Source organism: Mauremys mutica, chromosome 23 (assembly GCF_020497125.1).
Source record: "Mauremys mutica isolate MM-2020 ecotype Southern chromosome 23, ASM2049712v1, whole genome shotgun sequence".
Classification (NCBI taxonomy): Eukaryota; Metazoa; Chordata; order Testudines; family Geoemydidae; genus Mauremys; species Mauremys mutica.
Window position 1 is genome coordinate 11,349,271 of NC_059094.1, and position 27,630 is coordinate 11,376,900.

The window sequence follows — 27,630 nt, forward strand, 5'->3', positions numbered from 1 at the left end:
CAACAATCCTGCAAACTTAATCTAAATTGCACCTTTCCATGCCACTCATCCCTAAACTGGCATAATCACCCTCTTGGGATGAGAGGGGAAAATAAGAAGCACAACAGCCCGTAGGTGCAAGTGGCTCATTGGCCTGGCAGAGGATGGGGTCCAACAGCAGGAGCAACAAAGGCCTGGCAACCCCCAGGCACAGTTTATCAATTCCAAGGCCAGGAGGAACCATTGCGCCCATCTGGTCCGATTTCCTGCATAACACAGGCCACAGAACTCCCTCAAAGTAAATTCCTTTTGAGCTAGAACACACGTCTTTTAAGAAAGCATCCAGTCTTGGTTTAAAAGTTGCCAGTGACTGAGACTCCGCTACAGCCAGTGATAAATTGCTCCAATGGTCAACTACTCTCACTGTTAAAAATGTATGCCTCATTTCCTATCTGAACGTGTCTAGCTTCACCTTCCAGCCCTTGGCTCTTGATATACCTTTGTCCGATAGCCCATTATCAATAGTTGTCCCCCATGCAGGTACTTACAGACTTAACTTTCACTTTAAACTAAGAGGTGGTTAACTAGATGGAGCTCCTTGAGCCTGCCACTACAAGGCATGTTTTCCAATCCTTTAATTGTGTTGGGGGCTCTTCTCTGAATCCTCTCTAACTGATCAACATCCTTCTTGAATTGGGGACATCAGAACTTAGACACAGGATTCCAGAAGCAGTCCCATCAATGCCAAACACAGAAGTAAAATAACCTCTACTAGAAAACTGCTCGGGCCTAATTTTTAGGCCCAACCCAAGCCAGAGAGGGTTGAGTATTTTTTTTTGACCCTACCTTGACCCTTCCTACCAACGGTGAGCCAATGCCATAGCTGCCATCACCCCCTCTTGCCCATGGGGTCAGCATGGCAGCTATACGTGCAGGCCCTATTCCCCATCCACCACTGCCTGCTGTGTGTGCACTGCCGAGTGAGAGGCACTGCCACTCCGTGGCACACTCAATCTGCAACACACACAGCGCAGCTGGGGATGGTGGACAGCAGAAAGGCTGCCACTGCTGCATGCAGCTGCCATCACACTGACCCTATGAGGAGGAGGAAGAGAGCGAATCTAACTCAAACTGATCTCGTTCTTTTCCCACCTGACCCAACCCCAGCACTTGCAGTTGGGTCCCATCGGGTTCAGGTCATGTTGCAGGGCTCCACTCCCTACTCCTAAAATCCTGCAAGTGACATCTCAGAGGGATCAGCTTGGTTGGGGCAGTGTTTGTGGAGGGTCTTTGTTTTGTTTTTAAAAAAAACTAAGACATGTCCTAGGTCTTCAAATCCAACTGTCCAGAGATGGGTGTCTCTACGGAATAACCCTAGACACCTGGGAGGAACGAAGGAGGTGACAGTCACTTGGCTGGGAATCAGGAGGAGGGAGGGCAGCACATCACCTGTCAAGGGAGAAGAAGCTGGGCAGGTGTCTGTGGGAGAAATGTCAGGGCAAGGGAAATAAGGGGAGAGAGGAAAATTACCAGATAGGGATGGAGAAAAAAGTCGGGAGAACAGGGAAGGCATGGGGAAAGGGGGGCCAGGGAAGGAAGCAGTTATTTAAGGGAGTGGACAAGCAATTACCTGCCAGGGGGCATGCAAGGGCAGGCAGGCATGCAGAGGGAGGGGAGGCAGAGGGACAGTTACCTGTTGGGGGCAGGAGGAGAAAGGAGTGACACTGTAGGGATAGGAGCAGTTACTTGGGAGGGGTAGGGCAGAGGGTGTAGCAGGGAAGAGAGTAGGTAGTTACTTGTCATGAGAATACAGCAGTGAGGACATGAAGAGGGGACAGTGACCGGGCAGGGCAGGGGGCAATTGCATGGCAGGACAGGGGGGGTGTAGCAGGAGAAGGATGGGGCTGTTACCTGGCAGGGCTGGGGGCCAGTTACCTCACCAGGGGAGGAGGGCCGGGGGGGGGGGAGAGGGTATAGTGAAAGAGAAAGGAGGCAGTTACCTCACCCAGGGGGGCAGTTACCTGCTAGGGCCAGGGGTGTAGCAGGGGAATTGGGTAATTGCCTGGTGGGGGGAGAGGACATAGCCGGGGGGGCAGTTTTCTGGCAGGGCCAGGGGTGTAATGGGGGAAGGGACAGTTACCTAGCAGGGGGGTAGGGCCAGGGGTATAATAGGTGAGGAGGCAGTTACCTAGCCAGGGGGGGAGGGCACAGGGACAGGAGTATAGTGGCAGGGGGTGGGGGACAGTTACCAAGTGGGGGGATGGGGGAGGACAGGGCCAGGGAGGTAGTGGGGGAGGGGAAGTTACCTACCCGGGGGGGGGGAGAACAGGGCCAGGGGTGTAGTGGGGGAGGGGGGCAATTACCTAGATGCAGGGGGAGGGACAGGGGTACAGTGGCAGGGGGGGCAGTTACCGGGCAGGGGGGGGAACAGAGACAGGGTTGGAGATGTAGGGGGGAGGGGCAGTTATCTGGCGGGGGGAGGGGACAGGGGTACAGTGGCGGGGGGGCAGTTACCTAGGCGGGGGGGGACCAACGGCAGGGACGGAGATGTAGGGGGAGGGGCAGTTATCTGGCTGGGGGAGGGGACAGGGGGACAGTGGCGGGGGGGCAGTTACCTAGGCGGGGGGGGGGAACATGGGCAGGGTCGGAGATGTAGGGGGAGGGGCAGTTACCGGACGGGTGGGGAGGGGACAGGGGTACAGTGGCGGGGGGGCAGTTACCTAGGAGGGGGGGGGGAACATGGGCAGGGTCGGAGATGTAGGGGGAGGGGCAGTTCCCGGGCGGGTGGGGAGGGGACAGGGGTACAGTGGCGGGGGGGCAGTTACCGGGCGGGGGGGGGAGCAGGGGCAGGGTCAGAGATGTAGGGGGAGGGGCAGTTATCTGGCGGGGGGAGGGGACAGGGGGACAGTGGCGAGGGGGGGCAGTTATCGGGCGGGGGGGAGGGGAGCAGGGACAGGGTCGGAGATGTAGGGGGGAGGGGCAGTTATCTGGCGGGGGGGAGGGGACAGGGGTACAGTGGCGGGGGGGCAGTTACCGGGCGGGGGGGAAGCAGGGGCAGGGTCGGAGATGTAGGGGGGAGGGGCAGTTATCTGACGGGGGGGAGGGGACAGGGGTACAGTGGCGGGGGGGCAGTTACCGGGCGGGGGGGAGGGGACAGGGGTACAGTGGCGGGGGGGGCAGTTACCGGGCGGGGGGGAGGGGACAGGGGTACAGTGGCGGGGGGGGCAGTTACCGGGCGGGGGGGAGGGGACAGGGGTACAGTGGCGGTGGGGGGGGCAGTTACCGGGCGGGGGGGGGGGCAGTTACCTGTCAGGCCTCCTCAGCGCGCACGCTCCGCAGCGAGTGGAAGTTGAGAGGCTCCATCCATGCAGGGGACAGCCCGGCCCCTGGGCCGGGACAGGCGGCTCCCTCGGCGGGTGGGGCTGGCCGCCCTAGCCCCTCGCCATGCTCCGCAGCCCCAGGCTGGCCGGGACTCGGTCCCTCCCCAGCCCCCTCCTCTGTTTATCTCCTCCAGCTGTCTGGGGCTCAGTAAACTCCCCCAGCACTGCGCCTGCGCCACGCTAACTGCGCCACCACTCCTTCCCCGCGGCAGCCCTTACGCCACGCAAACCCCGCGGATTCGCTTCTAGAATCCCCCTTCCCTCGCCTATCACGTCTCTCGGCCCGCGCTCGGAGTGACAGCAGCCCCGACCAACGGGATTCCCAGCTCCGCAGGCGGTTTGAGCCAATCTGCCGGCAGGTGCGTCAAGAGGGGCGGGGGTTGGAGCGCCGCTGCGCCTGCTGGGAGTTGTAGTTTGTTCAAGGAGGGCGGGCGGCCCGTGCTAGACTATAAGAGGAGTTGATAAGTGGCAGCCCCGCTGGGCGGCGCGGTGCAAATCGCTGCCTCCCTCCCTGTTCCTGTGCGCGCTCCTCCAGCCAGGCTCCTGGGCAGCCCCAGCCTCACCCCCATTGGCCTGCCAGGTCCCTAGGCCATGCCGAGCTTGCAGCCTCTCCACCCACCCACCAGGTCTTCAGGCCAAGCTAAGCCCCCGTCCGTCTCCCTTTCACCCACCCACCAGGGCCCCTTGGCTTTCCTGAGCCCTGGCCTCTGCCTCCCACTAGCCGTGTTTCCTTAGGCCCTTCCCTGCCCTGCTCTCCTGCCGCATCCCACAGCAGCCAGGTAGCCCCAAATCCCCATCTCATGCTGTAGTTCTCCATGGCACCTGGTCTGCCTGGAACTCGGTCTCCCAGGCCAGGGTCCTGCTCCAACCCATTATGGTTTCCAAGTGTCCCGAAAGCCCAGTCTCACCTGTCAACATGTTACAGGGTCATTCTCCTCCTGAGCCCCGGCCTTGCGTTCCAGCCCAACAGTGCTGTGTCCTGTCTCCCTTCGGCCTATTCTAGAGCATAGGCTGTTCTGACTCTCCGGCTTGCAGTATTCACTATATCCACCTTCTGCAGTAACACCTCAAGGAGCAACCTGAAATCACCTAGAGTCCAGTGAGGTAAGTGGACATGTCCAAGTCTTGTCAGGAAAACCCAAATGCCTAAGCTTGACTCTCTGGTCTGCATACCAAACTGTCCTAGAAATCAAATGAGGAACCTGGTCTTATCTTAGGAAGCTCCAGGCTTGGACCTTTTTGCTGTGGTAAAGTATTTTTTCCAGGTGGTGGCACTGTTTGCAAAAATGCTCCCTTGCTTCATCTTTCAAGCACAGATCCCTGCGGTTCTGAGAGATCTAAACATTGCTCTTTGTTTTACCAACTAACACAGAGATTTTTTTTTTTGTGTGCCGCACTTTTCAGATCAGAGTCATGGGGTGGGAAGTACAATGCTGATTAAGTGAGGTTAAATCACAATCAACTGATTAGAAAAATGCAAAAATTTATAGTTACTAAAATTCCAAGAATCATTAGACTCCATTTAAAATCAAAATATCCTTTATTTTGCAATTAAATATTTTGAACCCTTTACTAATTTTTAAGGTGCATTTAAAACCACAATCCCATGCCTCCAGGTTCAACCTTGGACATTGCAAGAGAAAACTGCTTCTCCTTCTCCAACTTCTGCAGAAAGAGCAGCAGCTTCTTAAAACAGCTACTATATGTAAGCTCCATGAATGTGCCCCCCCCACACTGAAACCCAGAGAACCAATGCATGCATCCGACGAAGTGGGTATTCACCCACGAAAGCTCATGCTCCTATACGTCTGTTAGGCTGTGGCTACACTTAGCACTTCAAAGCGCTGCCGCGGCAGCGCTTTGAACCGCTAAGTGTAGTCAAAGCGCCAGCGCTGGGAGAGAGCTCTCCCAGCGCTGTCCGTACTCCACCTCCCTGTGGGGAATAACGCTCCCAGCGCTGGGGCTTTGACCACACTGGCGCTTTGCAGTGCCGCAATTTGCAGCGCTGGAGAGGGTGTGTTTTCACACCCTGCTGCAGCGCTGCAAATTTGTAAGTGTAGCCAAGCCCTGAGTCTATAAGGTGCCACAGGACTCTTTGTTGCTTTTACAGATCCAGACTAACACGGCTACCCCTCTGATAAATGACCAACTACTACCTCTAATTGGGCAATCTCTCATTATCTTTTTTTGGTTTCCTCTTGTGGTATGTCTCAGTGAAAATGGTGATACTATCCCTGTCACATCTATCCACATTCATGAGAAGGTCTCACAGGACACAACTGACTTTCTCCAGAAACTCTGCAAGATTAACAGCCTCCCTCAGAATACTGTCCTTGCCACCATGGATGTCACCTCCCTATACACCAGGGGTCTCAAACTCAAATGACCACGAGGGCCACACGAGGACTAGTACATTGGCCTGAGGGCCGCATTACTAACAGCTCGTCCCCGCTGCCCTCGCCCCTGCCCCCACTCCACCCCTTCCATGAGGCCTCACCTCTTCCCACCCCTTTCCTGCCCCTATTCCAACCCCTTCCCCAAAATCCCCACCCCAACGCCGCTCCCTCCCTGCCCCCAGGGGGTGCAGGTGGGGTGTGGCAGGGGCTCAGGGCAGGGAGTTGGGGTGTGGGGTGCAGGATGCAGCAAGAGGCTCAGGGCAGGGGGTTTGACTGCAGGAGGGGTAGCTCAGTGGTTTGAGCATTGGCCTGCTAAACTCAGGGTTGTGAGTTCAATCCTTGAGGGGGTCACTTAGGGATCTGGGGCAAAATCAGTCGTGTCCTGCTAGTGAAGGCAGGGGGCTGGACTCAATTACCTTTTGGGGTCCCTTCCAGTTCTATGAGGTAGGTATATCTCAAAGTATTATTTTATTTATTATTACTGGTGGGTGCAGAGCACCCACTAATTTTTCCCTGTGGGTGCTCCAGGGCTGGAGCACCCATGGAGTCGGCACCTATGAGCCTGGGAATTTAAATTGATAACTTTGCTAGATACTAAAATCATGGACTGAATAGAACGAGAAGTACATTCTTTTTGCTGATACAGACTAACATGGCTACCACTCTGGACTGAATAGAGACACTGGATTTATGGTTTATTACAACAATATATAACCCACTAACCCCCTTTTTTGTCCCATGACTGAAGAGGTGTTAACTGGCCACTTCATCTTGAATGTCTCTTATAAAATGTGTTAACTACTTATGCTAAACAATCTGTTCCACCTTGTATTTAACTTACCTTTCCCAGACAAGAAGAGCTCTGTGTAGCTCAAAAGCTTGTCTCTTTCACCAACACAAGTTGGTTCAATATTCCCTCACCTACCTCATCTCTCTAATATCTTGGGACCAACATGGCTACAACAACACTGCTAATGCCAGATTAAGTCATTTTTTTAAAAGTCAGAATCCATTACTCCAGTTCCTACAGTCTAACCTTCTTTACAATATTTTCCCAGTTATTTAATGCCTTCCATCTGGGGATCTCTAAGCACTTTACAGAAACTAATTAAGCCACAGAGGCTCCTGGCAGGTAGGTGTCATTATCCTATTTAACAGATGGGGAAATGGAGGAATGCAGGGCCTGGTTTTCGGAGGTGGGGGGCATGCCCCCCACAACTGAAAGTCCCGAGAGCTGCAGGTTTTCAGGAGGCTCTGAGTGTCACGTCCTGAGAGTTTGCCACCAATTTCCTGTGTGACCTTGAGAAAGTCAAAGCTAGGAATGTAACTTCTCCTTCCCACTTGCCTAATATACATGTTATATACGTGGTCTTTTACACAACTCACTTGAAAGGAGATTGCTGGATTTTCTGTCTTAAGAAACATGCAGGAAGAATGGAATAAAACTGCCTTGAGATGAGAACTGATGATTCTTCCATTTTACAACACTCAAATGAAAATAGACTTATCACATAATTTAAATTACATGCTCAATAAACACCCAATTCCTTGTCTCCCACTCTTTCTTTAATAATAAAAAGCCAAAAACTTTGGGTAATAACACACCACTTGAATTGGGAATGTAAACAACAAAATTTGGGAATTTCAAAGTTACATTCTCTATTGCAGTGTTAAGTAAGGTTTCAGAGTAGCAGCCATATTAATCTGTATCTGCAAATTTGTTAGTCTCTTAAGGTGCCACAAGTGTTAAGTAAGCGATGTTGTACATATGCATTATATGAAGACTTTTATATTCATGAAATTCTGAATGTGCGAGGGCTTGAAATAATCTCATCTAGTTCATATTATATCTCATTAGGGCTTCTGTTATGGAATTATTAGGAAAACAGGTCCCATGTGATTCAGTATCTAGTGTTCTTACATGAGAGAGAACCAAGTAGATTTATCTTCTTATCTGACTGCTTCTATGCACTGTATAAGCTCTGTAAGATCAGCATTCTATTTTCATTATACTTTATTTTTCATTTACATTTTTAAATTAGCCGCTGTACTTAAATCATAATGTTTTGCACTTGTACAACACCTTTTATTGGAGAATCTCAGTCTTTTATATGTGTTTAATTATTAAGCCTCACAACACTCTCTGCCAGGTAGACAAGTATCATTACCACCTCTGTCATGCAGAAGAAGAAACGAGTGTAGAGAGAGAGGTGAAGTGATTTGCCCAAGGTCACCTAGCAAGTTGATTGCAGAGCATGGAATAGACCCTGCATTCGCAGGTGCTAAATGTTAGTCCACGCCAGTTATAATGAAAAGCAAAATTAAATAGTATATTATTTTTCCCATATGTTTTTGCTGCACACATCAGAGGTAGAGAGGAGAAAAGCCACACCATTCCAGACTTCTTTTGGTTTGGTTTACAAGGGGATGTGGCGGAGAATCAAGAAGGGAAGGAAGGCTGCATCTCATCTACTTTTCTCAGCTGATCATAAGTTACAATCAGCTTGGAGAAACAGCGAGAGGATGTAAAAAATGTCTTAAAAGGAGAGAGACAGACATGCTAGGATATTCTTCATGAATGAAAAAAGCAGTAGGAACTGAGAAATAAATGGGTCAGATATAGGGATAAACTGTAGTAGAGGTACAAACACATTAACAGCTGTGTGGTCTAATGGCCAGTGCATGGGCTAGGTAGTCAGGATTTTTTGTTTCTGTGTTCAGATCTACCACTGCCTCATTATGTGATTTAGGACAATGTACAGGGGAGTTGCATTTTACACGGGGGTTAGGTTCTGAAGTCCGTGCATAAGGTGAAAATCGTGTATAATCAAACGCTCATTGAGTGGAATGGCGGGCAGAATCGTCCACACTACAGGTACAGTATTTAAATTATTTCTCTCTTTTTTTGTTTTTTGTTTTGCCGAGCTCGTATAGTTAAAATCGCGTAAGTTAAATGTGCCTATGACGCGACTCCACTGTAGTCTCCCATTTACCCCATCTGTGCAATGGCTATAAATAATGCTTACCTCCTCGTTAAACAATGTTTGTGAAGCACTTGTAGATCCTCTGATCAAGGATGCCATAGAAGGGCAAGTATGTTGCAAATTCCTCCATTATGGCTCCAGTGGAGCTGAATTCTGCATGAACGATGTGCAAATATAACCGAGAAAGGGCTTTTGGAACTTGCATAAGGTAAGGCTATTGGTGCTCCCATGAGTTCTAGATTGTGGGATATTAAGTTCCTTTGTTTGGGATGCTGTGGGAGGGTCTTTTCTTTACTTTCTGAAAAGGAAATTAGAAGGATGACAGGCCCTAGCTTCATTGTATACTTTTAAAGGCCTGTTTGCTTGTTCCATACAGTTGTATTTCTTGCAGATCAAGAAGCTTAAACTGAATTAATTAGGCTTCCTTCTGGCGTGAAGGTAAATGCATGCTCTAAAATTCATAGAGGGTATCTCCGGTAGATAGTTCGACTCCCCCCATAAAATGTGAATCGTGAATAACTAGTAGTCTGCACTGGGCCTTGATGAATGGAAGAGTACCGTATGTTTCTGCACTGTAGGGGTCGATCAGGAGATATTGCCCAGCTACAGTTACTTTCAGTCAAGCTGATTGTGAAATGTCTGACCAAAATAGCAAAAAAATTAATTTGGAGCCCACGTCCTAATTGGCAAACATCCTGTTTTCAGAGTCTAGGGAATTTGCACCTATTTACCACTATTACTGAGTGATCTAGATAAAGTCTGGCACCCTTATGGAGATGGAAAGATTTGACCTAATTACTCTGGGCACTATTTCTGGAAGAGAACCAGCCCAGGTGAGTGCCCTGGACAAGTGTCTATTTACCTGCATGTTCCTAGGAATTGTAACTCCTTTTAAAGTTAATGGGAGTTTTGCCATTGATTTCTGCAGGAGGAAGATTGTTTCTGCTCCTACTGTAACCAATGGCAAAACTCTCATCATGGTTAATAGTTCAGGAATAGGGCCCTACTCAGGAGCATGTGACAAAGCTCTTCCTATAGATAAATGTAAAGTCCAGGACTTCCTTGCAGATGAATTTACTTGTCCAGAATGTATCATAGAATCTCAGGGTTGGAAGAGACCTCAGGAGGTATCTAGTCCAACCCCCTGCTCAAAGCAGGACCAACACCAACTAAATCATCCCAGCTAGGGCTTTGTCCAGCCTGACCTTAAAAAAACCTCTAAGGAAGGAGATTCCACCACCTCCTTAGGTAACCCATCCCAGTGCTTCACCACCCTCCTAGTGAAAAAGTTTTTCCTGATATCCAACCTAAACCGCCCCCACTGCAACTTGAGACCATTGCTCCTCATTCTGTCATCTGGTACAACTGAGAGCAGTCTAGATCCATCCTCTTTGGAACCCCCTTTCAGATAGTTGAAAGCAGCTATCAAATCCCCTCCCCCTCATTCTTCTCTTCTGCAGACTAAACAATCCCAGTTCCCTCAGCCTCTCCTCATAAGTCATGAGCTCCAGCCCCTAATCATTTTTGTTGCCCTTCGCTGGACTCTTTCCAATATCTCCACATCCTTCTTGTGGTGTGGGGCCCAAAACTGGACACAGTACTCCAGATGAGGCCTCTCCAATGCCGAATAGAGGTGAATGATCATGTCCCTCGATCTGCTGACAATGCTCCTATTTAACCAGCCCAAAATGCCGTTAGCCTTCTTGGCAACAAGGGCACACTGTTGACTCATATCCAGCTTCTCGTCCACTGTAACCCCTAGGTCCTTTTCTGCAGAACTGCTGCCTAGCCGCTCGGTCCGTAGTCTGTAGCAGTGCATGGGATTCTTCTGTATCCAAGCAGAAGTGAGACGTTAACACATTTGGCTGTTCCTGTTCAGGCTTGTGATTCATTTGAATGTTCTCTTCTTTCTAGTCCTAGATTAGTCAGGTTTATTCTTCGTTGGTTCTCTTGGGTAACTGACAGACCGTTAGTTCCCCTACTCTGGACTCCAGAGTTTGGAGTAAGGATCTATTGAGCAATGTATCCTTCAGTGATACTCAACCTGCAGTTCCTGTAGCCCGGTATTCAACTCTCCTCTTCTGTCTATCTAAACTGCAGCACAGCATCCTGGGAGACAATGCTATTTAAAACAAAGACCCACTCAAATGAATCCAAGGTCCTGAGTCTGCTATGCATGGGACTCTGGTTTGCTTCAGTGGTGGGAGTGTTGCAAGCTGAGAGTTTGCATTATCCCCGCAGTATCTGAGTGCCTCACAAACATTCCTGAATTTATCCTCACCACACCCCTGCGAGGTAGGGACGGATCATGCTCCCCATTTTACGTTGGCGGATAAATGGGTGTTTAGTTTTGCACTAAAACAATGCAAAATTTCCATTGATTTCAATGGAGCAGGCCCTGTGTGTTGTGCCTGGGGATGGGTGGCAGAGCCAGGAACAGAGTTCATGTCAGCTGACTCCCAAAAATCACATGCTTCACCACAAAACCATCCATGTTACTGCCATGGTTTTATTTTACAGGTCTGCTTTTCGGGTGGCTCTTTGATCGGATTTAACAGCCAAGAACCAGATTTTTTAAAGGTATTTAGGTGCTTAATGATACAAATACTGTAGATGCTTAGTGGGAGTTTACAAAAGCACTGAGTCATCTAACTCCAATGGGAGTCAGCATGGGTGGTGCATGAATGGTTGGCTCGGGGAGGCTAGCCCCATCCCCATCCCTTCTGCCCAAGTGCCTCCCACTTCTGCCCAAGGCGACCGGCTCCTGCCCCAGCCTATCCCCTCCCCAGCCCTGGAGCACCAGGCGGGTGGTGCAGCCCCAGCCCAAGCTGGGGGCCACAGCACAGGGGAAGACAAGTGGCAGAGCTGGGACTGGGGGTGGAGTGTGAACGGGGCCGGGCCATGCCTGGCTGTTTGGGGAGGCTCAGCCTCCTCCAGCCTATGATACCCGCCACCAGTGTTCCCTCTAATTTTTTACATCCATGTGTGGAATGAAATTTATGTGCACCAATATGGAGGTGATGTGTGGTGGAGGTAGTGCCAGGAGTTCTGAGTGTGGGAGGGGGCTCAGGGCTGGGGCAGAAGGTTGGGGTGCAGGAGGTGAGGGCTCTGGCTGGGGGTGCAGGCTCTGGGGATGAGGGTTTGGGGTGCAGGCTGTGGTGGGGAGAGAGAACTCCCTCCATCCCTCTCTTGCCACAGCAGCTCAGGGCCGGGTGAGAGGTGCCTCTCCCAGGCCATGGCAGCTCCAGTCGGCCTGGGCTGGGCCAGGGGAGGGGCGCCTCTCCCCAGCTGCGCAGCTTACAGGGAACTTAACCCACCACCCATGAGAGTTAGGTGCCTCAGGTGCTTTTGTAAATCCCACATCTTCATCTTTAGGCACCTAAATACCTTTAAAAATCTGGTCCCAAGAGGCTGTGTAGGTCTTAAGGTTTGGCCAGGTCTGGTACGTTGGCTGTATCCTTGGTAGTAAATCTCCTTTCTACTTGTATACATGCATAAAAAGTCAATTAAAACAGGCTATACGTTCTCTTGGTTGGCTTTGCTGGTTTGTTTTCACAGTGTCCAGTGCTCCTTGGTATGCTTTGCTGCATGAATTTCCTTGCTGTGTTTATTTTATAGACTGTACATGCTGGAGCTTGAATTCCAGGGAGCTTGCTGGGCACAGTAGTTGTTTGCATGAGACCTTATTTAAGTTCCTGTCTGTTTTATGTGTGGCTGTTTTCTCTCTCTGTACTGAGGTGCCCATCACCATGGTGTCTCTCCTTCTCACGCTCCATTAAAGATCCCATGGCACTTTTCTTAAGAGCTGGACTTTGTCCCATTGCCCTGGGCTACCCACTCCCTCATCTCTTCCATGGCTGTTCCTGCTAAGGGGCTGATACCTACTCCCCAGAGGTGGCCGCATTTCTATACCTAGGAATGTCCTGACTTTAGGGGGCTGAACCCTGTGTCCTAAGGGTCACTTGCAGGAAGAGCGGGTCCCCTGAAACCTGCATGCCCCTGGGTAGGACTAGGGCCAGGGCAGCCCTCCCACCCTCTCCCTTCCTTCGGGTGGCAGCGGGACCCTGTGCACTGCTGCTCCCGGCCGGTGGGTGCTGCTGTGGATGCGGCTGCGCCCCGGCCGCTGCCTGCCTCTCCCCGCGTCCTTGTCTCGGCGGCTATAAGGCTGGGAGCCGGCGGGCGGGCAGGAGCTCGGCGTGCGCTGCGGGAGGAGCCGAGCTGCCGGAGCGGGGACTCCCTGGCCCCCCGATCCCCTCTGCCCGGAGCCCCGGGGCGGGGCGGGCCGCGCCGCCCGGCAGCCAGCTGGAGGGAGGGACCTGGGCGAGCCCTTCTCCGGCAGAGAGGAACCGGCTTCTCCGGGGCGCGGGCTGCACCTTTCACCTTCGGCCGCTTCGCTCCGCCGGCCCGGGGCTCCCCGGGGGGCTGCTGCACCCTCTGTCCCCGGGGGCGGCTGCTCTGCGCTCCCGCCGCTGGGGGAGGGGGGGTCTTGCCTTGCCTCGGGCTCCGCAGGACTCTCGCTTTCCTGCCTGCAGGCTCTGCCCCTCCCCGGGGAAGCGGCCGGCCCCGGTCTGGGCTCAGGAGTTGGTTATTTATTTGGTTAAATCCACTTTCCCGGGGAAGACTGGAGCGGTCTGGTGGTGGCTCTGCCCCCTTCTCCCCTCCCCTCGCGCTTTCTTGTCCTCTGCAGCGGCCCCTTCGCGCTCCCCATGAAGCCCTCCGGGACAGGCTTCCTCTGAAATAGCCGGGCAGCGGGGCTCTCCCTTGGAGGGCAAGGGAAAGATGCAGGCGAAAGGCTCCCGCGGTGCCCCTTCCCTCCGCGCTTTGCCCTTTTTGTTCCTTGTGGCAGCCCTCCTAGGGCTGCTGCCTTTGCTTCACAGCCATGGCTTGCAGCCTAATCCGATGCTGGCCTCTGAGCCACCCCACCACTACCCAGCAGTCATCAGTGGAAGTGAACCTGGGGATTTCACGGCAGCCCCTCTGGATGTCTCCCAGGAGATTCGCCCTCTGCCCAACCACTCCAGCCCTGGGCACGCCAAGTACCGGAAAGCCTTCCCTGTCCTGGGCATTGACTACACCCATGTGCGGATACCGTTTGAGATCTCCCTCTGGATACTGCTGGCATGTCTCATGAAACTGGGTACGTTGGCACCACTTCTCTGCAGGCGGTGTGGGTGGAGGGGGTGTATACAGTGCCCATGCTTGCAGGCTTAGGAGTCGGGACTCTTGGGTTCTCTTCCCGATGAGTATCCCTGTGATCTCAGGGGAAGTGCTCAACCATTCTGTGCTTTCCACTCTGTAAAATGGGTATAAAACTTGCTTCACAGGGGTGTTGTAAGATTCATTGGTAAAGGTCTCGGAGATCCATGGATGAAATATGGTATAGAAGTCGCAACTGTTGACCATTCTGTGACAAAGAAATTCAGATGGATCAGTTAACAATCACTTCTGTTTCCTTTTACAGCTGACCCTCCCTAGTGAGGAAGGATGGTCCAGTGGTTAGGGCTCTATCCTGCAATTTAGGAGACCTAGGTTCAATCCCTTGTCCTACTACAGACCGCCTGTGAGCTCTTGAGCAAGGCACTTAGTTTCTCAGTGCCTCAGTTCCCCACCTGTACGATAGGGATAATTGCACTTCCTCTCTCTCAGGTGTGTTGTGGGTATTAAACATTGTGAGGTGCTCAGGTACTCTAAAAGTTGGGGCATATAAGTACCTAGATACCCTGGAGAGATAATGATCCCAAACAGGGTCTGAGGTATTGAGGTTCTGATAGAAAAATCTCTCAGAACTTCTGCAGCCGGATTAATACCAGTTGAATTCTCCAGAATCTGATCTGCGCACACTTGGTCCTATCACATGCCTAGATTTCAAAGCTGGCTTTTGACTCTCAGTGTAGAGGTCAAACTGGCCGCTCTCCAACTGGTGATGTCTCGGTTTATATTCTGTCGTAATGCCAAGAGTGCGGATGAAGTGTCTGCCGCTTCCTGTTTTGGATGGTCACGGGGGAGGAGATCTGCATTTCCTTCATTTCATTCCTGACTCTTACCATTAATTATTTTAAACCTAACACTCCTAGAGGCTCTTCTGTAGTGCTCTGTAACTTGCTGAATCTTGCACCAGGATCCTGTCAGACTCTGAGAGCTAACAGAAAGATTGGTGCTTGGGCTGGGGAATCTCATGGCTGGCTATGCCTGCCGTGGTTCTGGTGTAACAGACTCCAAACACTGGACTGGTAATTCAGGGCAAATGGCTGATCACTGCCTGAGATTACAGAAATGTTTCCCCCCCCCCCCCAAAGTTGGTGTGGATGGGGAGTGTATGTGTAGATATGAACAACTTTCAATACTTTTCTGTGGGCCTCTTAACCTTTTATTTGAATCTAGGGATATAAGTGTCAACATTTAGGCCCAGAAGACTTCCATGTGTCTGTCTGTGTACGCTCTAGTGGTTAGAGCAGGTATTGAATCAGGACTCCTGGGTTCTGTCTCCCCCCCAACTCAGACATTAACTGGACAAGTCATTTCAGGTGCTCTTAAATATCCTTAGAAGAAGGTGCTAGACAAATAAGCAATGCTGTTGCTTTTCTCTTCATAGCCATAGTCCCCTCTCAGCTGGCACGTGTTCCATATGTTAAGTAACTTGTAGTGACTGATTCCAGTTACTTCACTGCATTTACAGTCTTCCTTAACTCTATTGGGTGGAACAATGAGGAGTCTCGTCGCACCTTAAAGACTAACAGATTTATTGGGGGATAAGCTTTCATGGACGAAAAACCCACTTCGTCCATTGCATCTGAAGAAGTGGGTTTTTTACCCACGAAAGCTTATGCCCAAATAAATCTTAGTCTTTAAGGTGCCACCAAACTCCTAGTTCTTGTGGATACAGACTAACACAGTGATTCTCAAACTTTTGTACTGGTGATCCCTTTCACACAGCAAGCCTCTGAGTGTGCCCCCCCCATATAAATTAAAAACACTTTTAAATATGTTTTAACACCATTATAAATGCTGGAGGCAAAGCGGGGTTTGCTGTGGAGGCTGACAGCTTGCGACCCCTCCCCACACACATAATAGCCTCATGACCCCCTGAGGAGTCCCGACACCCAGTTTGAAAACCCCTGGACTAACACATCTACCCCTCTAATACTCTATTGGCTGGGGAGATCAGAAATCTCCATGCGCTGATAGAAGAGGGTGTGCTGCTGTTCCTTCTGGTCTTTAGCCACACAGAACCTGGTTTCAATTCTGTTAGTGTGTCTCAAGGCATGCTTTGTGGTTGGTGTGCAAGATGTGAAACTGGTGTTTGCAGGTGAAAAGCACCAGGACAGGCAGCAGAAATACCCTGTAAGGAAATATGATGCGCCGAAGGTGGGGAATGGGGCTAGGGAATTTCTAATTTCCAGTAGGTTTGCTGGCTGCCTTCTTTTGTGAGCATCTTCATTTATCAGAGTGATCTGTAGTGTCTACGCAGAGGCTGCGACACAGCAGATTCTGCAGAACTCTACATTGTGGGTTAGGGCTGTTTGTGCTGTTTTAAGGTTGTTTTTAGTCAATAGCAGGGTCTGTCACTTCTTACACATCGAAGGGATTGTGGGGAGTCTGGGTGTTCGGGGTACATGTTTTAGGAGGACCAGTCTTGCAGCTTTTCAAGGATGTCTGAGAACCCATTGCAGGTAACTGAGGTGTTGGGGACACAGCCTACACCACAGCCTAGGTTGCCTTACTCCTGTTAGGAGTTCTGGCTGTAGATCAAAGATGGAACATCCTATTCCTTGGCCTTATTTCCAAGGGATTTGATGCTGGGTCAGCTCAGCATGGGTGAGAATAACTGTCTTAGTGTGTTTCTGGGTCTTAGCTCATAGTTCCCGATTGCACCCCCTTAAACTAGGGGATTAACGGTATAAACCAGTGTTTTCCAAATGAATGAGTTGCTAACATCATTGCTGTGGTAGCACCTGTTTGCTGTCTGTTAGAGCAGTGGTTCACAACGTGGCGTCTAGGGCCCCCGTGTGGGGCCGCGAGCAGGTTTCAGGGGGTCCGCCAAGCAGGACCAGTGTTAGACTTGCTGGGGCCCAGGGCAGAAGGCCGAAGTCCCACTGCATGGAGCTGAAGCCTGAGGCCCTGAGCAACTTAGCTTCACGGTGCCTCCCTGTGGCATGGGGCCCCCAGGCAGTTGTCCAGCTTGTTACCTCTTAACGTCGGCCCTGGCTTGTATATGCAGAAAACCAGTTCTTGTGGGACTGGTGGGCCATGGAGTTTTTATAGCATGTTTGGGGGCCTCAGAAAGAACAAGGTTGAGAACCCCTGTGTTAGAGAACATGTCCCCGCTTCTGGGAGGAGCATGTTCCCTGGCAGGAGCTTACTCTGCGCTCCTAGCCCCACCCCTGTAGCTCATGGTGTCCTGGCTGCGTAATTCAGTCTTCAGACAGATCGGCAAGTCTGTAACTGTGGGTGCTGATACAGATCAATGCAGTGGAATCTAAAATGACAGGACTTGGGAGTTCCAGGTTTGATTAACCAGATCAAGGATTTATCCTCCAAATCTTTCATGCTTACTCTCCCCACAGGGCCTAATACGAAGTAAGGGCAGGATCGGAATGGCTAATGGCAACAGTGTTTAGCACTGTATGTGGTTCTTTTTATTTTCAAAGCCCTTTGCAAACTTCGACTTCTACCTGTGAAAGCCCTGGGTGGTGGGCAAAAGTATTACTGCTCTCTTACAGATAAGGAAACCGGTGCGGCGAGTTTCTGACTTGCCCATAACCACACAGGGAAACAGTCTGGGAGCTGGGATTACAACTCAGGAGCTTCTGTTTTCTAGCTCTGGGTTTAGTCCACTGGCCCAGGCTGCTTCTCAACTGAGGCAGGGGCTGATGATTGAACAGCTCCTCTGAATAATGATGCCTGGGCCATTGCAGAGACCTGGGGGACAGGATTCAAATCCTGGGAAGTGCTCTTCTGGATACCTATAACTGGTGGCAATATGGATGGGCTGCTTGGTGCACACTGAAAGAACTGGAAAAGAAGCTGAAGAGCTTGGAGTAAAAATTAATGGGCTGTTATCAGGGTCAACAGACCCCAGCTATACTTTGTCATACTCCTCGATCTCTTCCCCCCCCCCCCCGCCCACTTCCTGATTTTAAAAACTCCTTTCCTCTCTTAAAGGAGTCCCTTGGGGTATCTTTGTATGGCAGTTTAATCTGTGCCAAGCCAGCACTTCAAGAGCCTCAGTGTCCTAGTTGCTTGGCCTAACAGCTCAGTCTTGAGGGACCTGATTCCTTGGGATCTCTGGCACGTGCACTTTGGCTGACTTTGACACGCTCGTCTTGTGACGTGCCTCAAAGAGCAGCTATCTTGCAAATTTCAGTTACTGGCCGGCTTGTGAGAATGTAACCGGCACTAGAAGTGAGCGCTAGTGTAACACAAACACACTTGTGGCCGTGATCTCCACCAGCCATGGAGACTAGGATTGTTACTGGCTCACCTAGTCTGAGCACCTGTGGTTAGGACTGATGCTGATATATTATTAAGAGGCATTTTAAGATGGAATGCTCGGTGAAATGCACCAGAATGGACTATGGGAATGTAAGTTGAAACACCTTCTATGCCCCATCTAACATGTCGGAAATGTGTTGTAACAGTTTTGCTTTGTTTGTCTAGATGGAACCATATCATGGTATAACCATAATAGATTATGGAAGGCGTTACACCCCTAATCTTCATTTGGGATCTTAGTTATATGGAGTCTGGTGCCAGCTGTGTTAGCAGAAACCAAATTATTGTAACATTATTTGCCGTGTGGCGAGTTCAGTTGTGTAGATGGGCCCTTGATGACCACCCACTCAGGAGGAGATAGTGGTAGCTAAGCTTCTAACCAGTGATTCTGCAGTGCAAAGAATCCTCCATCTGTGTGAAGCAGGCACAGATTATTTCCCCTGGCTTTGGCACTGAGTCTTGGGTAGGGCATTTGGGGTAGAAATTTCAAGACGGTTTCTCACATGGCCTCACTGAAGACAAAACCGGGTTCTTGTGGTGTTGATTCACCTTCTCTCCCACTCACCCTTTCATTTTTATTATTTCAGGTTTCTCCTAAGTCTTTCTTTACGCCCTGCCTGCTTAGAGTGTTGTTCGCTAATTTTCTCTTAGTGCAACGTCAGTTGGTAGGACTAGAATCGCCAGTGACTTCAGAACTCAAGGTTAGAGAGAGGGAGCTGACCTTCATTGCCAGTGCGTCAGGAGACAGGCATTTAATTCAGACATAAATAAATATCGCTCATTTCCACTGAAATGGAAAGAATGAGCAAGGAATGCAAATAAAGGCTTAATAACAAATTGCAGTAATAGTACCTGTCATGGTGTCTCTTTTCAGTGCCAGACTATAGCAGAATAGACCAGGGACTGGCAGTCAGGATTCTCCTCTACCACAGATTTGCTGTTTGGCCTTGGGTAAGTCACTTCACCCGGGTGCCTCACTTCCCCGACCTGTGCAGGAAAAATACGTTGTAGGAGTGTTGAGGTTTAACTGTGTCAATCGAGCACTTGGAGACCCCCAATCTGTTTTATAGAAGTGCAAAATATTACTGCCCTGTGTTGGGAATTGTCCGGGTTCAAGGTGTGGCAGCGTGTCTGATCCTTTCTCTCCAAGCCTTCCATATTGCACTGAAGGAGGCTTTGGATGTGTGACCCCTTTCACATAGCAAGCCTCTGAATGTGACCCCCCCCTTATAAATTAAAAACACTTGTTAGTATATTTAACACCATTATAAATGCTGGAGGCAAAGCGGAGTTTGGGGGTGGAGGTTCACAGCTTGCGACACCCCCCCATGTAATAACCTTGTGACCCCCTGAGGTGTCCCAGCCCCCAGTTTGAGAACCCCTGCTCTAGCATGTGAGACCTTAAATCACCAGCTGATGCAGCCTTCCTGTTTGGCTGGAGCCTGTTATAATGACTGAGTCATCGCTGGTTTTTCTTCACAGCACTTGGTCTTTCTGAATGTCTGGATCAGGGTTGTCTGGTCTACAACAAGCACTACACTAACCTGTCTCTTCAGAGCCGCAGACAGCAACCAATACGTCACAAAGATCCATGTCCTTGTTAGCTACGTTACGTTAGCTGTAAAGTGAGCTGAGCTGAGATCTGTTATTTGGAAAAATAACACTTTGTTTTTCCTCCTGTTCCACGTAGACACACAGACCCTGTGTTATGGATAATAGTCGGGGTGCTGTAGTGGAGTTACAGACGTTTCTGATGTCTGTTAGGCTAGGCTTCTTGGGCCCATCTACAATAGGCAGGACAAGATCCGTTTCAGTAATTCTATGGTACGGTCTCAGAAATGTCACTAACTTCAGCCAACGGCTTCCTGCAATGGCATCTGATTCCTGCAGCCAAATATTCAGTGCTCTTTTTAATTCCTTTTCAAAGTGCCACACGCACACCTAGACGCTATAACAGACGTGAGCAAACTACGGCCCCGTGGGACCGTCCTGCCCGGCCCCTGAGCTCCTGGCCCCTCCCCGCAGCCATGCCGCCGTGGGGAGCGCAGCTGGCTCTGGCCGGGTGTCGCGTCTGCGAGCTCCTGCTGCTGCTAAGGGGGTGGAGAGCGGGGGGAGGGGGTTGGATAAGGGAGCAGTGGGTCCTGGGGGGCAGTCAGGGAGGAGGGGGCGGTTGGATGGGGCAGAGGTTCTACGGGGGCAATCAGAGGATGGGGAACAGGGAGGGTTGGGAGTGGGAGTCTCGGGGGGCCTGTCGGGGAGCAGGGATGTGGATAGGGGTTGGGAGGGCAGTCAGGGGACAGGGAGCAGGTTGGGTTGGGCAAGGGGGTGGGATCCTGGGGTGTATTTAGGGGCGGGGGGAGATCTCTGGAGGGTGTGCTCAGGGGATGAGGAGCAGAGGGCAGTTTGGATAGGGAGTGGGAGTCCCAGGGGGGGCTGTCAGGGGATTGGGGTGTGGATGGGGTCAGGGGACAGGGAGTGGGGCGGGGGGATGGGGGTCCCGGGAGGGGGCGGTCAGGGGACAAGGAACAGGAGGTTGGATGAGTTGGGGGTTCTGAAGGGGGCAGGAAGTAGGAGGGGGCGGACGGGGGTGGGGGCCAGGCTGCTTGGGGAGGCACAGCCTTCCCTTCCCTGCCCTCCATACAGTTGCGCAACCTTGATGTGGCCCTCAGCACTATAACAATGAATAAAAAGGAAGGAGGTTCCTGCCCCCCAAAAAACTTTCCATTTGAGCTAGAAAAAGGACAACAAAGTGACAAAACACAAGTGGAGTTAGAGGGGGGTAGGGTAAAAGATCACAGGATATATTTGTTGGAGCAACCAACAAGACAGGTATCTATTTGTAATGGATGGGCTTTTCAAAAGTACCTAAATCCCACTGGCAGTGATTCTAAGGCTCCTAAGTTACATAGTGCTCTTGAAAATTTTGCACTTTGGTTCCTACATGCCTAAGCCACTTCTGGAAATGAGACTTCAGCACTTTTGAAAAGCCCCACCCATTATAAAAAGAGAAACCAACAAGACGTGTATATTGGTATTTATTGTATTGTAGGATTTTTAAGTGTCTAAGGTTTGAGGAGTTAAATTCAATGAGATACCATTGTGAGGAGTGTGGTAGATACCTACCGTGGCATGAGAGGCTGGACTAGAAACCAGTGTGAGGAAAGTTTGGCTGAAAGACATGAAGCAAGAGAAGAATGAGTCTGCATAGTGTGTAGGATTGGGGAAGGTATTCTGGGCATGAGGGCAGGCGTGCCAGATGGCACCGACTCACAGGTGGGAGGAGACCCGGGACATTCTAAGCTTATGCCGTGCAGGCGTGGGGAGCTTTCACTGTTACTGGACTCTGAAACCAAAGATCCAAGAAATGCATCTAGTAACCAGTTTTCTGTCTTCACACGAGCTCTCCTCATCGTGACAGTAACGCAGGTTTCTTTAAATATCAGAGTGGGTAGCCGTATTAGTTTGGATCTGTAAAAGCAGCAGAGAGTCCTGTGGCACCTTATAGACAAACGTATTGGAGCATGAGTTTTCATGGGTGAATACCCACTTCGTTGGATGCGAAAGCTCAGGCTCTGATACGTTTGTTAGTGTATAAGGTGCCACAGAACTCTTTGCTAGGTTTCTTTAAGAAGACATCAGTCTTATTCTTAGAAGAATTTCTATTCCTAGAAGAATTTGGGGAGCTGCTCTGAATGTCACAACAAGCTTCTGGCCGGGTTGGAAACAAAGCAGGTTTGAGTGTCAGTGAATGGTGAGCAAGAAAAGAATTGAAACACAAATTGCTCTCATGTTGTATTAGCTGAACCAATAAGAGCATCCAGAAAGGACTGGCCAACTAGAAGTGACTGAGAGAAAAGCAGCTGGAGACAGTGATACTTATTTAATTGTGTTTATCCCTCTCCCCCATTTTTTTTTGTCTGTTCGATTGTAAGCTCCTCGAGGCAAAGACTGTGATCTCTGATCTATGTGGAAAGCAGCTAGCACACCGCAGGCTCGAATGTCATGGAAATTATAGAGTAGCAATTGGGCCACTTGCCAGAGTGGAAAGGTGTTTGAACTGCTCTGCCAGGGCTCTTGCAGGGCCCACTTTTTGTCTAGTGAGGCTGATTCCCTACTCTCAGTGCCTCTTTCCCCATCTGGATGATCAGGGTAATACATTCTCTGCCTGGGTATTGAGGCTTGATTCATGAACATGAGTAAATGATTCTGAGGTTCTTCTCTGGCTGGTGCTATAGAAGTGCAAATTATTCTTAATTATAATAAACACTCTTTTCAGCAGCAGCCGTGTTGGTCTTTCTCGCTTCCTTATCTGTGAGTGATCCTAATGCACACAGCTATTTCTTTCCTGCCTTTTCATACAGTTTGCCAGCGTGACTGAGGGTTGAGAAGGAGATTGGCAGTGGCCTTTTCTCTCTTGCTTGTCTGTCTGCTGCTGGCGCCTGAACAGAAGAACGATCCAAACAGTTTCCTCCAGGGAACTGAGGAAAGTACTAATGTAATTAGGGCATGAGCGGTGAAAAATTCCTCACATGGAATATGGGTTATTTACAGAGTGGGAAGAACATGAGCATCTGTGTGCATGTGATGTGTGTAAATGCAGCCTGTACCTACCCCCCCCCCCCCCCCGGAGAGCACTCCCCAGTGAGCCCTAGTGTCTGCTAAAATACAATCTGTATCCGGCTACACCTCAAGACTAGTGTGGAATGTCCCAGCCTGAAGTCTCCTCTTATGAACAGGTTGAGGGCATGTCACAAAACTGACCAAGTTCCTGGGTGGAATTCAAGGTGTTAGTGTTTAACCTATAAAGCCATAAATGGTTCAGAGTTGTGGTTACTAGGGTCTCAGTGAAGATAATTAACTGTGGGACATGGCAGATTCTCAGTCACTTGCAGTCTTTAAACCAAGACTAGATCTCTTTAGATAGGCTGTCGCTCAAACAGAAGTGACGGGTTTGAAGCAGAAATTATTGGATCTGGTTCTTTGGCCTGTGTTCTGAAGGAGGCCAAACAAGATGATTGTAATGATCTCTTCTGGCTTTAAAAAAACTATGAATCTGAGATATTCTGCCCTACTGCCACAACTGTGATCGTCAAAGGAACTTGAACTAGCGTTCCCTAGCAAGTTAACCACTGGTTGAGTGCTAGTAGGTACACTCCAGATAACATCTCTAAAGATGGTATGAAGGCCAGATTAAGTGGAGAATGGAGCAGAGCGGAAACATGAGCTAGATATTGGCACCAGTATTGAGGGAGGTAATGCTGTTCTCTCTGGATTGTAAGTAGGTAGACATCTTGGATCCTGAAGCATAACATTTTTTTTTTCTTTTGGGGGACCCACTTTTTTCATTTAGATAAAACAGAAATTCAGCAAGCGCTTTGTTACTGTGTTGAAAAATAGGCTTGCCTTACTGTAACCCGTTCTCCCCTCAAAAACATCCCTTCCCGGTGTGAAGCTATAGACGTCTCCGTAGGAGAGTGCCCCTAAAATACTTTCGGTAATGTGGTAAGTTCTGAATCTTCTTAACGTAGCTGGTCCAGTGGCTCAGTGAATGGATTGTGGGTACTGAGGGAGGAAACTTTAGAAGCAAACGATAATGAGGAATGAATTACTGCAGCAGTGTTGTAAACACTGGATTCTTTCACTCCCAAAGGCTTAATTTGTTCAGATGAAAACTGAAATCCATCCGGACTATACTGTGAGAATGCAGCCGTACTGAGCCTACTTTAAGTAGCATTAGTTAAGGAAGTACTTTCCTTCCCTGCTCCCACCCGTAGCTATAAAAAGGCCTTAAGCACTTGTTTCTTATCTCTTAGGGCAGGGGTGGCCAACCTGTGGCTCCGGCGCTGCACGCGGCTCTTCAGAAGTTAATACGTGGCTCTTTGCATAGACGCCGACTCCGGGGCTGGAACTACAGGCGCCAACTTTCCAATGTGCCGGGGGGTGCTCACTGCTCAACCTCTGGCTCTGCCCCAGGTCCCCACTCCTTCCAGCACCCTTGTTCCTCCCCCCCCGAGCCTCCTGCCCACTGCAAAACAGCTGATCGTGGTGGGCAGGAGGCAGGGGGAGGCACTGATCAGCAGGGCCACCAGTGAGCAGGAGGCACGGGGCGGGGGGGAGCTAATGGGGGGCTGCTGACTTATTACTGTGGATCTTTGGCAATGTACATTGGTAGATTCTGGCTCAGGCTGGCCACCCCTGTTTTAGGGCCTTAATCTGCTTCTGTTGATTTCAAAGGGATCATGGGGAAAGGCTCCCAACAAACCCACTTTAGGTAACACCAAAGTGAGGAAAACACCCCTTAAAGGAGCAGGGAGGTCTTGGCTGTTGATTGACTTTAGAAGCCCCAGTGTGTGGTCTGTGCCCTGCATGTTGCTTATCCTCCATGCCTATACTTCCGCATGCTGGCCTGTGCTCATGGTAGCATCTGACTGCCTTTCAGTACTGTGGTAACCCCTGTGACTAGCATCTGTCATGTGTCTAAACACAGAGCTATATGTTAGAGAAGCCACGGTTAAAGAACTGTACCTTGCACTTAATGCAGAGAGAATAGTAAGGGTTGTGATGGTACTTGGTTCTTGTAGGAGTTCATTCCACAGTCTTGGGCTGACTCCGGAGGGAACTGCATGTAGTGCCTCCCTTTCCCCCTCTGTAAAATGGATCTATTATTTACAGGGCCGTTGCAGCACTTGATATTGGTCAAGTGCTTTGAGATCCTCAGGTGGAAAGTCCAATAAATGCAAAGTATTATTCATAATGAGACGAAAACAAATGCATTTCCCTCAACTAGGAGTAATCTGTGATGGGATGTTAGGTGGGGTGGGATCTGAGTTACTACAGAGAATTCTTTCCTGGGTGCTGGCTGGTGAGTCTTGCCCACATGCTCAGGGTTTGACTGATCGCCATATTTGGGGTCGGGAAGGAATTTTCCTCCAAGAAAGATTGGCAGAGGCCCTGGGGGTTTTTCGCCTTCCTCTGCAGCGTGGGACATGGGTCACTTGCTGGAGGATTCTCTGCACCTTGAGGTCTTTAAACCACAATTTGAGGACTTCAGTAACTCAGACATAGGTTAGGGGTTTGTTACAGGAATGGGTGGGTGAGATTCTGTGGCCTGCATTGTGCAGGAGGTCAGGCTAGATGACCATAATGGTCCCTTCTGACCTTAAGTCTATGAATCTATGACTCGTAGGCATCGCAGCATCCAGGCTTCTGCGTCACCAGGTAGGCAGTGAAAGTTGCACTACAATAAGCTCTTGGGGACAGCTCTTGTATTCCGTTTAATGGTGGAAAAAAATAATTTCTTTAGCTTTACCAAGCCCGCGAGGGACGTGTTTACTAGAGCAAAATCCTTTCTGGTAATCTGCAGTGGGATTTTTTTCTTTTCTCAGAAATATTCCCAGGTTGGGAGTCACTTTCATGCCATACTAAAACTTAGTGGCAGACCCAGGTGAGGTGGCAGTTTCTGAGCCTGATGCATGAGGCTTCAGCAGCACAAACCTCACTGGCATATTCTTATGCATATATAAGCCCTTAAAGAGAGAGACCTTAATTTTCTCTTGGGAGGCCTCTTTCCATTGCAATCTGAATTCCTTTGGGTTTGAAACTTACTTCATTCTCCTTTCCATAACCCATAGTGTAAATGAATGGAGCCAGTAGTGATTCTGCAGGTCACCTGTGTGTGAAACTGAACTGGCTGTACCCTAGGGTATATGTGTACTGCAATCATGGCGTGAATGAATGCACCTTGAGCCAACATACCCAAGTTAATCTAGCTGGCTCAGGTCCTGAAACAGTGCAGACACGTGAGCGCAAGCGTCAGTGCAGGCTAGCCCTGCAAGAAATCATCCAGGGTTCCTGGCAGGTTTGTGCAGCTCATGCAGCTGCAGCATCATTGTTCCAGGACCCAGGCTAGCTTGGGTATGTCCATTCGAGCTGCAGTCATAACCTGTGATTGCAATAGAGACATACCCTCTGGGGCCTGCTTCTGGGGACAACTTCAGAGGGCTGGTTCTGTAAACAGTATATTTCTTTGTATTGTAACTCTTAGGAGCCCCCAGAGGGGTACAGACAGACTGATTGGGGGGGAGGGAGTGGGAGAGTACAAGGAAACAATGAGACAATATTTGTCTGCATGATAGCAGTGAATTCTGTGTGTGAATACAGCTCTAAAGACTGACCACTGCAAGGCCCCATATCCCACCCCCAGTGGGAGTGTCACGTGTCAGGGATTATGTAGGTATAGCCTGCAAAACTGCATCTCTCGCCATTACTATAAATGGCTCAAGAAGCGGCAAGTGATGTCAGATGCTGATGTGGAATTTACAAAGTGGCTCCTGTTTCCCGGAAAGCCAAGGACCAACATGCATTTCCAATTGTGCTATTTGGTTTTTTGACTGGGAAGCTACAGGAATATTTCCACTGTGATTCCCACTATCCCTGCTCAGAGGGTAGTAGTGCAGAGTGGTGGGGAGACCAACTGACTATTTCCCTGGAAGCTTGTCCACCCCCTCGCTCTCCCTCAGGACTTGCTAAATGTGTCTTTCTAATCTGAGAAGAGCAGTTGTGCTCTTTTAGTTGGGGAGTTTATTTATGGCCCATTAATATGACTGATGCAAGTCTGATGATCGTATTAACCATTTATGAGGCTTCACTAAGGTGCAGCAGGCAGTGCCTTTCTATGCAATTGTAACCTGTGTTGTGCAATAGAAGACGAGGCTGGGAAGTGTAATAATTCCTTTAAAAGGAGGAATAATTGGACCACCTTATTCTGTAACTGCGTATGGAATGGTGACGATCAGAAATCAGCCTTAAGCATCCAGCATTCCAAAGCTGTTTCATGATTGTGTTAAAAGCTGCATTGTGGAGACCTTGTACATCGCTAAAGGTTGGTAACTTGCACCATTTTTATTATAAAATCCCACAACTGCAGCCAACTATGCTAAATGATCTCTCCTAGCCTGGTTATTTGTGACATTCAGTGTATGTTGCTGCAGTTGAAATCTGGGAAAAATGTGTAGGTCACGGCTAAGACCTCTGCTGTACAGTCAAGTTTACTTATTCAGTCCTCCTCCCTAGAGTACAAAGAGTTCTTTACTAGAGTATTTTTACTAGGCCTTGTCTGAACGCGCACGTTGTACTGCTTTAACTGTACTGGTATCCTTAAAGCACCCATGGTGTGGATGCAGTTATACCAGTATAAACATACTTACACTGGAATAGCTTATTCCTGTACGGGAAGGGGAATAAGCTATATTGATGTTAGGCACCATTATACTGGTTCCACTATATCAACATTAGGGGTTAACCAGTATCCCCCCTGTCCGACACAGTTAGACCAGTGCAAAAACTGTGTAGATCATGCCTTAGGGTTTTAAACAGTTTTGCTAATCTCAGTTTGTGTGT

The 27,630-nt window shown here is 49.8% G+C and overlaps 2 protein-coding genes across 2 annotated transcripts in view; one reads left to right on the plus strand and one right to left on the minus strand.

The window, feature by feature from the left end:
• Positions 1 to 3,582, minus strand: part of WDTC1 (WD and tetratricopeptide repeats 1) — a 40,324-nt gene extending 36,742 nt beyond the window's left edge. Inside the window, exon 1 of the mRNA XM_044997881.1 lies at positions 3,286 to 3,582. The gene's annotated coding sequence lies outside the window, so the exon portion shown is untranslated. The remainder of the gene's footprint in view (positions 1 to 3,285) is intronic.
• Positions 3,583 to 12,966: 9,384 nt separating this feature from the next.
• SLC9A1 (solute carrier family 9 member A1) overlaps positions 12,967 to 27,630 on the plus strand; it is a 50,462-nt gene continuing 35,798 nt past the window's right edge. Inside the window, exon 1 of the mRNA XM_044997880.1 lies at positions 12,967 to 13,876. Within this exon, the coding sequence (XP_044853815.1) occupies positions 13,519 to 13,876 (358 nt within the window). The 5' untranslated portion in view covers positions 12,967 to 13,518. The remainder of the gene's footprint in view (positions 13,877 to 27,630) is intronic.